This window comes from Triticum aestivum, chromosome 1D, assembly GCF_018294505.1.
Source record: "Triticum aestivum cultivar Chinese Spring chromosome 1D, IWGSC CS RefSeq v2.1, whole genome shotgun sequence".
Lineage (NCBI taxonomy): Eukaryota > Viridiplantae > Streptophyta > Magnoliopsida > Poales > Poaceae > Triticum > Triticum aestivum.
In genome coordinates this window covers 449,737,436-449,750,315 of record NC_057796.1, presented here as the reverse complement: position 1 = coordinate 449,750,315, position 12,880 = coordinate 449,737,436, and the positions used below count along the sequence as shown (strand labels likewise).

At 45.4% G+C, this 12,880-nt stretch overlaps 1 protein-coding gene across 1 annotated transcript; it reads right to left on the bottom strand.

The window, feature by feature from the left end:
* Nucleotides 1-4,885: 4,885 nt before the first annotated feature.
* Nucleotides 4,886-7,011, bottom strand: LOC123182827 (uncharacterized). Its single transcript, XM_044595497.1, has one exon. The coding sequence runs from the start codon at nt 6,670-6,672 to the stop codon at nt 5,125-5,127; it is 1,548 nt and encodes a 515-aa protein (XP_044451432.1). The 5' UTR covers nt 6,673-7,011; the 3' UTR covers nt 4,886-5,124.
* Nucleotides 7,012-12,880: the final 5,869 nt, after the last annotated feature.

The window sequence follows — 12,880 nt, the reverse complement described above, 5'->3', positions numbered from 1 at the left end:
TATCAAGAATTTGCGCCTCCTGCTAAGTGGCTTCCCCCTCAACGGGTTGGGTGAAGCTCAATACGGATGGTTCCTGGACTAATGATGGAAGGGCCGGTGCTGTTATGATGCTTCACGATAATCTAGCCAACATTATTTACTCATCTTGCAGGGAGTTATTTTCATGCCGAGATGCCCTTGAAGCAGAAATATGTGCATGCATGGAGGGTTTATCCATTGCTATTCAACGGACGAAACTTTTAGTTTGTATCGAGATGGATTCACTTATAGCGGTGAACATGTCGAAGGACAAGGACATTGACAGGTCAATCTATCACTAGTAGAAAAATTGTCTAATGTGAAACTCATTAGTCCCGGTTTGTAATTGAACCGGCACTAATGTGACCATTAGTGCCGGTTCCAACGGCCAGGCGGGCGACGCTCATTAGTACCGGTTCGTGGCGAACCTTTAGTGCCGGTTCGTGCCACGAACCGGTACTAAAGAGGTGGTGGCCTTTAGTACGGGTTGGTGGCTCCAACCGGTACTAAAGACCCCCCCCCCCTTTAGTACCGGTTGGAGCCACCAACCGGTACTAAAGGTGGTGCGCTGCCACCAACAGTGCACAATGTTTAGTCTCACCTCGCTAGTTGAGAGGAGCTCGCACCGGTTTATAAGCCCCGCCGCGGCTACCGTGTCGAGCTCCTCTCTAAGCATGCCTTTGCGGGCCTATTGCAAGTCTTCTGCCGTGTGGGGCCTACTGGGCCGTACGGGCCTGCATCCTGGCCCAACTAGAGATTGGGTTTCTAGTCGTATGCAGGCCGTGCCGGCCCGGTAGGCGGGCAGTTTTTGCTTTATTTCAAAAAAAAATCCTTACCAACCGGGACTAAAGGTCCCCCAAACCACGCCGCGCCTCGTGCCACGTGGTGGGCCTTTGGTCCCGGTTTGTGTTGAACCGGGACTAAAGGGGGACCTTTAGTCCCCACTCTTTAGTGCCGGTTCCAGAACCGGTACTAAAGGTCCTTACGAACCGGTACTAAAAGTCTTTTTCTACTAGTGTATGCGTCCTTGGTGGCAGAGATAAAGTACTTGAAGTCTCTTCGAACGACTAGTATTGTCATATCAAGCATGGTCAAAATTTAGTTAGTGAAATTTTTGCTAGTTTTACTAGAACTAAGAGTAGAATTGTTGTCTGGTTGGGATCAGGACCCCCAGAGGTCATCGATTTATGTAAGCAGGATCGTATGTTTAATGCTTGAGTATTTGCTATTTCACATCTTGATGTGAAATAGTTATCTCACATTTAACTTCTAAGTCGTTTGATAAAAATACATCAAGATTTGTGTTCCCGGCTATCCCACTTCCTATGCTAGGTAGTTTCCATCAAATAAAAGCTATGTTAGGAACTTAGAGGCAGCTCCCAAAAAAGCTACGCTAGCGCTCGGCTCATATGGGCTGTGCTGTTTTTTTTATTTCTTCTCATTGGTTGTAGTTCTTTTATGCTTCTATATGACCTGCTGTCTTCCTATTTTTGTTGTTTTCTTTTCTTTTTTCCATTTCATTATTTGTTTTAAATTATCAACTATTCTCAATGCATGATATTTTTGGTCATATATATATATATATATATATATATATATATATATATATTCTATTTTCTTTTTTCATTTTTTTTTTCATTTTTCTTCTTGTTTATTTGTTTTAAATTCTTGAACGTTTTTCACTTTGTCATCAGTTTGCTTTAAATGTCGGGCAAATCTTGATCGCGGGTTGTTTTGTTACGCGCGTCTTGTGTCATGCCGTGTGTATATCTACTTGCCGGTCTGCTCACGTGTGCGTCTTTTGTTAGGCTGTTTTCACGGCGTGATTTGGGGTCACATTTCTTGATTGGTTTTGCTAATTCTCATCTATAACATAGTTAACAATGTCTCATCTAACTCATATACCGGTAGATATACATGCCTCCAAGTTGTGCTCGTTGTCGTTGTGTCTTGTTTTCTGTTTGCCCCTCGTGAAGCAGCGAGGCCTGATATGACTTTTTATAGTGGGCCATTTTTATGTTTTGTGTATTGGATTTATTTTGTGGGCTGCAAATTTTTTTGTGGAGGACCACGTGTGTTTTTATTTCCTATGTTTGTTTATTTTTGGTTCTACTATGTAGCTAGAGGAGAGTGGACCTAGTTTTTTTCCTTTCGGGTTTGCTAATCACACTTATATGAGATGTAGTAATGTCAAATCTAAGTCTATGACCATCCGGTTTGTTTGCCTTAATGTTTGGACAAACTTAGTCATGCGCACTCGTGCCAGTTTTTTTTTGCACGTCCTCTTGTCTTGTTTTGTTTTGCGCCGACATGTTCTCGTGTTTCTTTTCATATGGACCTATATATGTCGCCGTTCGGGGGACACCACTCTTTCTTGTTTTTGTTCGTTTTCGCTATGCATGTTTTCTGACTTGATGGAGTGTTTGCAGAGTCCACCCTCGACTCGGTCTCGTAGACAAGTCCACCCTTGAACGCAATTGGGCATATGTTTTATTTTTTATCCCAGTTGCAAGTCCACCCTCGGCTTACAACTCGTATCATAGTTTTATATAGTTATCTCGGTTACAAGTCCACCCTCAACTCGTAATTGGGCTTGTAGTTTGTTTTATCCCAGCTGCAAGCCCACCCTTGACTTGCAACTGGGCATGTGTTTTGTCTTTCATCCCAGTTGCAAGTTCACTATTGACTCGCAACTGGGACTGTAGGTTGTTTCATCTCAGTTGCAAGTCGACCCTTGACTCGCAACTGGGCTTGTAGTTTCGTAGTTGCCCTAGTTGCAAGTCCATCTTCGATTCGCAACTGGGCTCATAGTTCTCCCAATTGCAAGCCCACCCTCGACTCGCAACTAGGCATGTTGCAAGGCCATCCTTGACTCGCAATTGGGACAGTAGTATGTTTCATCCCAGTTGCAAGTCGATCCTTGACTCGCAACTGCGCTCATTGGTTCGTTGTTGTCTTAATTGCAAGTCCATCCTCGACTCGCCACTGGATCATAGTTTGTTGTTGTCCTAGTTGCAAAGACCATTTACGACTCGCAACTAGCATGTGTTTTGGATTTAATTCCAGTTGCAAGTCCACCCTTGATTCGCAACTCGGCTCGTAGTTTGTTTCATCCCGATTGCATGTCGACACTTGACTCACAACTGGGCTCATAGTTTCAAAGTTGTCTTAATTGCAAGTCCATCATGGACTCGCAACTGGGAACATAGTTTGTTATTGTCCTAGTTGCAATTCCATCCTCGACTCGCAAATGGGCTCATAGTTTGTTCTTGTCCCGGTTGCAAGTCCACCCTCGACTCGCAACCAGGATGTGTTTTGTTTTTCATCTCAGTTGCAAGTCCACCCTCAACTCGCAATTCATATCGTTGTTTTATATATTTGTCCTGGTTACAACTCGTTCCCAACGCAGTACCCTATATAGTTGAATTTTTTTTCAAATACATGTCCACTTTTGTAATACACACTATATATTACTCTACATACATGGGAACATTTTTTAACACACATTGATTTAAAAAAAATACATGATGAATATTTTTTTAAATACAGGCCCCTTCATTTTTAGAATAGATCGTAAACAAATTTTAAATTCCTATTGATCATATTTCTATATGGTATGAAACTTAAAAAAACGAGAACATTTTCTTTACATTGCATAAAATAATTTGTAGAAAATGTTGTGATAGCGTGAAGTTTATTTTACAAAATTATCACGAACATTTCTTTGAATGTTATGATTTTTTCCATTGTATAATGCATTTGTTAAAACATCAAAAAGTTTCTTTTGAAATGCTTGAACATTTTTGAAATGTCAATTTTTTTAAATACTGCAAAAAATTACTATTTTTTATTAAAATAAAAAAGAATAAATTCATTTGTGTTTTTCATAAAATGTTTGGAATTTTCGAAAGTGTCCACACTCTAAAAATTGTTTGGGGATTTCCAAAAATTGTCGATGTTTGTAAATTTTGTTCGAGAAGAAATTGTTTGGAATACCAAATTTTGTTCTTATTTTTTTAATAAAAAGAGGAATTATTAAGTTTATTCACATTTGAAAAATACTTTATAGAAAAATTAAAATTATACTTTGTTTTCAAGAATATTCAACATTTCAGAGAAATTAGAATCTGTAAAAACGGTTTCAAAAAATATCAATAGTAGCTATTGGTTGTAGTGGTAGGAGCTGTAGTTTCCCGGTAAGAAGGTCTCGTGTTCAATTCCTATGGAGCGCGCACTGCATGATGTGTTGGGGAATCTATATTGATTTTTTCTCCCATAATGCTAGCTACTACTAACCGATCCTATTTTTTTCTGATCCTACATGGCGTATGAGGCATCACCCTAGGGCTATGCATTGTACGTGCCCTTACTTAGTCCACTCCGGACCAGCAACTACTCCACATCTGCTTAACCAGCGGACTCCCCTCACATGGGAGAGGAAAACGTGTTTCTAGGGGATCATGCAGAATTACCTCAACCCTGCATGACCTCTGTTTTTTTCTTCAGAAAAGTAAAAATACATGTGAAATTCTGTACTCTGTCTGCTCATATACATACAGTGTAGATTCACCTAAACACCGCTACATTTTCATACGGAGGTAATATATACTTTTCCTTGCAGTTAACAACAAGCTGAGCCTGGTTCAAGTGATTCCACTCGACTACTTCAGATTCACTGTCGACATTTTTCACAGGGCATTTCCAGTCTGCAGATCATCAATGACTGCTCTTCTCAGTTTACAAAACCAGTTCAGGCATTTTGACAGTCTAATAAGAGGATACATAGCCATAGGATTTAAACGGTACAGCATTGTCATCTCATTTTTTTCCGCCTGCCCAAAAGACAACAACTAATTTGAGGATCATAAAACAAGAAACCATGATATTCCAATCATATTGCGTGGCATCATTGTTCAGCAGGTTCAGATACAAAGTAGCAGCACCAAAAATAGCTGAATGTAACATTTCAGTTCACACACATGGCATACAAATAAATTGTTGGAGCAGCAGGAAATCACCCCACCCGCCAGGTTCCATTTATTCGAATTGGGGAGCCAGACCAGAACTACAGGAATCCACATTCAGTTCTCCAACATTAAGCTCAATTCAACTGAGCACCACTTCGATCTGTCCCGTCGAACAGCCGATGCCATCCAGAACGGCGAGCCTCTCCTCGTCGCACCACGCGCTCTGCTGGCTCACCACCTCCCAGTCGCAGCAGGGCCCTTTGTCCTCGACGCGTCCCTGCTTGAGCAGTGCGACACGCCGCAGCGCCATGGATACCTCCACGGCGAACCTCACAAGGTGCATCTGCCTCTCCGTCCTCTGGAATCCAATGACAACCAGCTCCTTCAAATGGCGATGGCGCGAAGCCGAGGTCTCCCCCGGCACCTCCTGTCTCGGCTCATCTTCGCTGTGGGAGACATGCACATATAGGCTCTCAAGTAACGGCGCCGCCTCGATGAGCAGGCGCGGCCATGAGGCGTCCCATGAGGAAGGCACGTCGGCGACCAGCAGCCTTCTCAGGTTCGACATTGCAGAGAAGGGATTCTTCGGCATGATCCACATCTCTGGCCCAGTAAACCGCAAGACGAGATCCTTCACGGTGATGGCGCCTTGGAAGAACTGCACGAGCCGCTGAATCAAGAAGTCGCGATAGTGGCGGTTTAGTCCAGGTAAAACGCCCCCTTCCAGTTGGCCAACCGAGAAGGTGAGGCTCACGTGCGCAAGGCACGGGGCGGCGGCGGCGGAGCAAAGCAGCACGGTAGCTTCCTGGCTGGCGAGACTCTCGAGCTTCGGGAGAGACCGGATCTCGACCGACACGAGCTCGCCGCCGAGTACAAGCTCCCTGATTTCCGATTTGGGCGCGTCAAGAACCACCCTGCGGGCCGTTATCTTGATCTCGCATGAAAGGATGTGTAGCACTTGCAACTGCGGGCACGCGGCGACCGCTTCCTCGTAGGCGGCCGCCGGCGTGGGAACCGGCAAGTCTCGCAAGACGAGCGTGGTGAGCGCGTTGAATCCCCGGAGCGGCGGGGGCAAGCAGTTGGAAAGCTTGAGGCTTCGCAGTCGGGACTCGCCGGGCTTCCTGCTGATGAGGCCAAGAGGGAAGCTGTAGGCCGGCGGCTCCTGACGCGTGAGCGGCCCAGTAGGGGTGGCAACAACCTCTAGATCCCGGACGCCCCAGGAATCGACGGCGTCCACGACCAGGCGGTTGATGCAGGCCGAGGTGCTGTAGGCGAAGACCTCGAGCGACAGCCTCTCCACGCGCCGGCGAGCGGGGCTGGCCAGGAGGCTCTTGACGGAGCAGACCATGGATCGCATGGCGCGGCGCTCGTACCGGGCGGCGATAGCCTCTAGAAGCCTCCTGTCAGACAAGGTCGAGCTGATTTTCGAATCCCTGGCGTCTTCGCGGAGGCGGAAGCATCGGTGGTAGCGCGGCGGCAGTATGTCGGTGACCTTGAGGTCCAGGACGGGGACCTCGCGGGGCAGGCTGGCCCAGCGCCTGGAGAGCGCAGCGGCGCCGAGCGCGGTGCGGGTGTCGAGGCGGCGCAGGATGTCAAGGAGCAGATCGTCGGGGAGGTCACCGAGGCGGTCCTCGTCCGCGCACAGCCGCCGGCGGCGGCGCGGGAGCTTCGTAGCAATCCTAGGCATTGGGGAACAAATTAGTGGCGATTGTTGGTGTTGGGTGGGGTGGGCTTGCGATTAAAAGGGGCATCGACTTGAAATTCAGCCGCGAAATCGAATTCGACCCAACAGGGGCTACGATTCGCTCTTCTAATCGGAGTTGAAATTGCGCTGCGATTTGGGTTAGAATCGGAGTGTCGCAGATCTGAATCGGAGGGGGAGTGGGGAGGGAGAGGGGCACGCAGCCACCGCTTTGCGGCGGCGGCGCTATGGTTTGGTTTGCGGATACCCTCGGGCCCCAGCATACAATTTTTTGGGTATCAAGGCCTGCGTCCAGCTAAGTTATGCAATCTCACACCCTGCTTTATTCATGACTCGAGTGTACACTTATATACAGATACAGTGAATAGAGAGAGCAGGGAGATCATGTGAGATACAACGGCATGGGCCGGTAATCCTCCTGGCATGCAGGGATAAGCACGCACGCAGTGCATGCCCGTTGGAGCTCCTGGCGACGCGGTCGTGGAGTTAGCCAGCTGAGGAACGTGGCGTAGTGGCATTCCAACACCCCCCGTAGTCGAAACGTGGGGTTCGTCGACGTTGAGACTGGACCGGAAGTCGAGGAAGATCAGCGTCGGTAAGCCCTTGGTGAAGATGTCGGCGAACTGCGAGCTCGTGGGGACGTGGAGGACGCGTATCTCCCCTAGCGCGACACGCTCACGCACGAAGTGAAGATCAATCTCAATGTGCTTCGTGCGTTGGTGTTGCACTGGGTTACTCGACATGTACACGGCGCTGATGTTGTCGCAGTAGACCACGGTAGCACGCGATGGTGGTTGATGTAGTTCGCCAAGGAGTTGGCGCAACCACACCGACTCGGCGACGGCATTGGCGACGGCCCGGTACTCGGCCTCGGCACTGGACCGCGAGACGGTGTTTTGCCGCTTCGATGACCATGTAAGGAGGTTGGAGCCGAGGTACACACAGTAGCCCGAGGTGGACTTCCATGTGTTGGGGCAGCCGGCCCAATCGGCGTCGGAGTAGGCGACGAGCTCAGTGGTGGTGTCGCGATGAATCCGAAGCCCAAGATGCGCCGTACCACGCAAGTACCGGAGCACGCGTTTCACGAGCTGGAAGTGGCAGTCCCTGGGTGCCTGCATGAACATACAACACTGCTGGACGGCGTAGGAGAGGTCAGGGCGCGTCAGCGTGATGTACTGGAGGGCACCGGCCAAGCTGCGGTAGAGAGACGGGTCGTGGAAGAGCGGCCCGGTGTCGACGGAGAGCTTGGCCAACGTGTCGACCGGAGTGGAGAGAGGCTTGCAATTGAGCATGCCCGCACGGTCGAGGATCTCCAGCGCGTACTGTTCGTGGGAGAGGAACAATCCGCGCGCCGTGGAAATTTACTTGAAACGGGAGGTAAATACTGAAGGAAATATGCCCTAGAGGCAATAATAAAGTTATTATTTATTTCCTTATTTCATGATAAATGTTTATTATTCATGCTAGAATTGTATTAACCGGAAACTTAGTACATGTGTGAATACATAGACAAAACATAAGTGTCCCTAGTATGCCTCTACTTGACTAGCTTGTTTATCAAAGATGATTATGTTTCCTAACCATAGACATATGTTGTCATTTGATGAACTGGATCACATCATTAGGAGAATGATGTGATGGACAAGACCCATTCGTTAACTTAGCATTATGATCGTTATAGTTTCATTGCTACTGCTTTCTTCATGACTTATACATGTTCCTCAAACTATGAGATTATGCAACTCCCGAATACCGGAGGAACACTTTGTGTGCTATCAAACATCACAACGTAACTGGGTGATTATAAAGATGCTCTACAGGTGTCTCCGATGGTGTTTTTTGAGTTGGCATAGATCAAGATTAGGATTTGTCACTCCGATTGTCGGAGAGGTATCTCTGGGCCCTCTCGGTAATGCACATCACTATAAGCCTTGCAAGCAATGTGACTAATGAGTTAGTTGCGGGATGATGCATCATGGAACGAGTAAAGAGACTTGTCGATAACAAGATTGAACTAGGTATGGTGATACCGACGATCGAATCTCGGGCAAGTAACATACCGATGACAAAGGGAACAACGTATGTTGTTATGCGGTTTGACCGATAAAGATCTTCGTAGAATATGTAGGAGCCAATATGAGCATCCAAGTTCCACTATTGGTTATTGATCGGAGATGTGTCTCGGTCATGTCTACATAGTTCTCGAACCCGTAGGGTCCGCACGCTTAATGTTCGATGACGATTCGTATTATAAGTTTATGTGATTTGATGTACCGAAGGTTGTTCGGAGTCCCGAATGAGATCACGGACATGACTAGGAGTCTCAAAATGGTCGAGACATAAAGATTGATGTATTGGACCATGTTGTTCGGACACCGGAAGTGTCCCGGATGGTTTTGGATAAGCCGGAGGGGTTACCGGAACCCCCGGGGAAGTAATGGGCCTTAGTGGGCCTTAGGGGAGAGAGAGGGCAGGAGCCAGGAGGTGGCGCGTGATACGTCCATTTTGCATCATGCTTTTCTATCGATATGTATTGCATTATGGGCTGTTATTACACGTTATGTCGCAATACTTATGCCTTTTCTCTCTTATTTTACAAGGTTTACATGAAGAGGGAGTATGCCGGCAGCTGGAATTCTAGGCTGGTAAAGGAGCAAATAATAGAGACCTATTCTGCACAACTCCAAAAGTCCTGAAACTCCACGGAAGTTATTTTTGGAATTCATAAAAAATACTGGAGGAAGAATTAACCAGAGGGGGCCCACACCCTGGCCACGAGGGTGGGGGCGCGCCCTACCCCCTGGGCGCGCCCCCTGCCTTGTGGGCCCCCTGGCAGGCCTCCGGTGCCCATCTTCTGCTATATGAAGTCTTTTACCCTGGAAAAAATCATAAGCAAGCTTTCGGGAAGAAACTCCGCCGCCACGAGGGGGAACCTTGGCGGAACCAATTTAGAGCTCCGGCGGAGCTGTTCTGCCGGGGAAACATCCCTCCGGGAGGGGGAAATCATCGCCATCGTCATCACCAATGATCCTCTCATCGGTAGGGGGTCAATCTCCATCGACATCTTCACCAGCACCATCTCCTCTAAAACCCTAGTTCATCTCTTGTATCCAATCTTTGCCCCAAAACCTCAGATTGGTACCTGTGGGTTGCTAGTAGTGTTGATTACTCCTTGTAGTTGATGCTAGTTGGTTTATTTGGTGGAAGATCATATGTTCAGATCCTTTATGCATATTAATACCCCTCTGATTATGAACATGAATATGATTTGTGAGTAGTTACATTTGTTCCTGAGGACATGGGAGAAGTCTTGCTATAAGTAGTCATGTGAATTTGGTATTCGTTCGATATTTTGATGAGATGTATGTTGTTTCTCCTCTAGTGGTGTTATGTGAACGTCGACTACATGACACTTCACCATTGTTTGGGTCTAGGGGAAGGCATTGGGAAGTAATAAGTAGATGATGGGTTGCTAGAGTGACAGAAGCTTAAACCCTAGTTTATGCGTTGCTTCGTAAGGGGCTGATTTGGATGCATATGTTTCATGCTATGGTTAGGTTTACCTTAATACTTCTTTTGTAGTTGCGGATGCTTGCAATAGGGGTTAATCATAAGTGGGATGCTTGTCCAAGAAAGGGCAGCACCCAAGCACCGGTCCACCCACATACCAAATTATCAAAGTAACGAACGCGAATCATATGAGCGTGATGAAAACTAGCTTGACGATAATTCCCATGTGTCCTCGGGAGCGTTTTCCTTCATATAAGAGTTTGTCCAGGCTTGTCCTTTGCTACAAAAAGGATTGGGCCATCTTGCTTCACCTTATTTACACTTGTTACTTGTTACCCGTTACAAATTACCTTATCACAAAACTATCTGTTACCGATAATTTCAGTGCTTGCAGAGAATACCTTACTGAAAACCGCTTGTCATTTCCTTCTGCTCCTCGTTGGGTTCGACACTCTTACTTATCGAAAGGACTATGATAGATCCCCTACACTTGTGTGTCATCAAGACTCTTTTCTGGCGCCGTTGCCGGGAAGTGAAGCGCCTTTGGTAAGTGGAAATCGGTACGGAAAAATTTATATAGTGTGCTGAAATTTACCGTCACTTGTTACTATGGAAAACAATCCTTTGAGGGGTTTGTTTGGGGTATCTTCACCTCGTCCGGAACCACAATTAGCTACCCCTTAACCTAGTGAACCTACTGAAAATGTTTACTTTGAAATTCCTTCGGGTATGATAGAGAAACTGCTAGCTAATCCTTTCACGGGTGATGGAACATTGCATCCCGATTTACACCTAACCTATGTGGATGAAGTTTTTGGATTATTTAAGCTTGCAGGTATGCCCGAGGATTTTATCAAGAAGAAGGTATTCCCTTTATCTTTGAAGGGAAAGGCATTGACGTGGTTTAGGCTATGTGATGATATGGGATCATGGAACTATAACCGATTGAAATTGGAATTTCATCAGAAGTTTTATCCTATGCATCTTGTTCATCGTGATCGTAATTATATATATAATTTTTGGCCTCGCGAAGGAGAAAGCATCGCTCAATCTTGGGGGAGGCTTAAGTCAATGTTATATTCATGCCCCAATCATGAGCTCTCAAGAGAAATGATTATTCAAAAATTTTATGCTCGTCTTTCTCTCAATAATCGCTCCATGCTCGATACTTCTTGTACTGGATCTTTTAGGATGAAGACTATTGAATTCAAATGGGATTTATTGGAAAGAATCAAACGCAACTCTGAAGATTGGGACCTCGACGAAGGTAAGGAGTCAGGTATAACACCTAAGTTTGATTGTGTTAAATCTTTTATGGATACCGATGTTTTCCGTGAATTTAGCACTAAATATGGACTTGACTCTGAGATAGTAGCTTCTTTCTGTGAATCCTTTGCTACTCATGTTGATCTCTCTAAGGAGAAGTGGTTTAAATATAATCCTCCCATTGAAGTAAAAGTAGTTGCACCTATTAAAGTTGAAGAAAAGACTATCACTTAAAATGATCCTGTTGTTCCTACTGCTTATATTGAGAAACCACCTTTCCCTGTTAGAATAAAGGATCATGCTAAAGCTTCAACTGTGATCAACAAAAGTAATATTAAGACACCCAAACCCCCTGAGAAAATTAAAGTTGAACCTAGTATTGCTATGGTTAAGGATCTCTTGTCTGATAATATTGATGGGCATGTTATTTCCTTCTGTAATGAAGCTGCTAGAATTGCTAGAACTAATACTAAAAATAAACATAGAACTATTGTAGGCATGCCTGTTATTTCTGTTAAAATAGGAGATCATTGTTATCATGGCTTATGTGATATAGGTGCTAGTGCAAGTGCAATACCTCATTCCTTATACAAAGAAATTATGCATGATATTGCACCTGCTGAGTTAGAGGAAATTGATTACAATTAAGCTTGCCAATAGAGACACTATTTCACCAGTTGGGATTGTTAGAGATGTTGAAGTCTTGTGTGGGAAAGTTAAATATCCTGCTGATTTTCTAGTTCTTGGTTCCCCACAAGATGACTTCTGTCCCATCATATTTGGTAGACCCTTCTTGAATACTGTTAATGCTAGAATAGACTGCGAAAAGGATGTTGTTACTATTGGTTTGGGGGATATGTCTCATGAGTTTAACTTTCTAAATTTCGTTGACAACCCCGTGATGAGGAATTTCCTAGTAAAGATGAAATTATTGGTCTTGCTTCTATTGCCGTGCCTCCTAATGATCCTTTAGAACAATATTTGCTAGACCATGAAAATGATATGTTTATGAATGAAAGAAGGGAAATAGACGAAGTATTCTTTAAACAGGGACCTATTTTGAAACACAACTTGCCTGTTGAAATCCTAGAGGATCCTCCTCCACCCAAGGGTGATCCCGTGTTTGAGCTTAAACCATTACCTGATACTCTTAAATATGCTTATCTTGATGAGAAAAAGATATATCCTGTTATTATTACTGCTAACCTTTGAGAGCATGAAGAAAAGAAATTATTGAAAACTCTGAAGAAGCACCGTGCTGCTATTGGATATACTCTTAATGATCTTAAGGGCATTAGTCCCACTCTATGCCAGCACAAAATAAAATTGGAGAAAGACGCTAAACCGGTCGTTGATCACCAACGACGGTTAAATCCTAAGATGAAAGAAGTGGTAAGAAAAGAGATACTAAAGCTTC

Bases quoted from the DNA above. Each gene is read 5' to 3' on its own strand.
- LOC123182827 (XM_044595497.1), bottom strand. From the start codon at position 6,672: ATGCCTAGGATTGCTACGAAGCTCCCGCGCCGCCGCCGGCGGCTGTGC.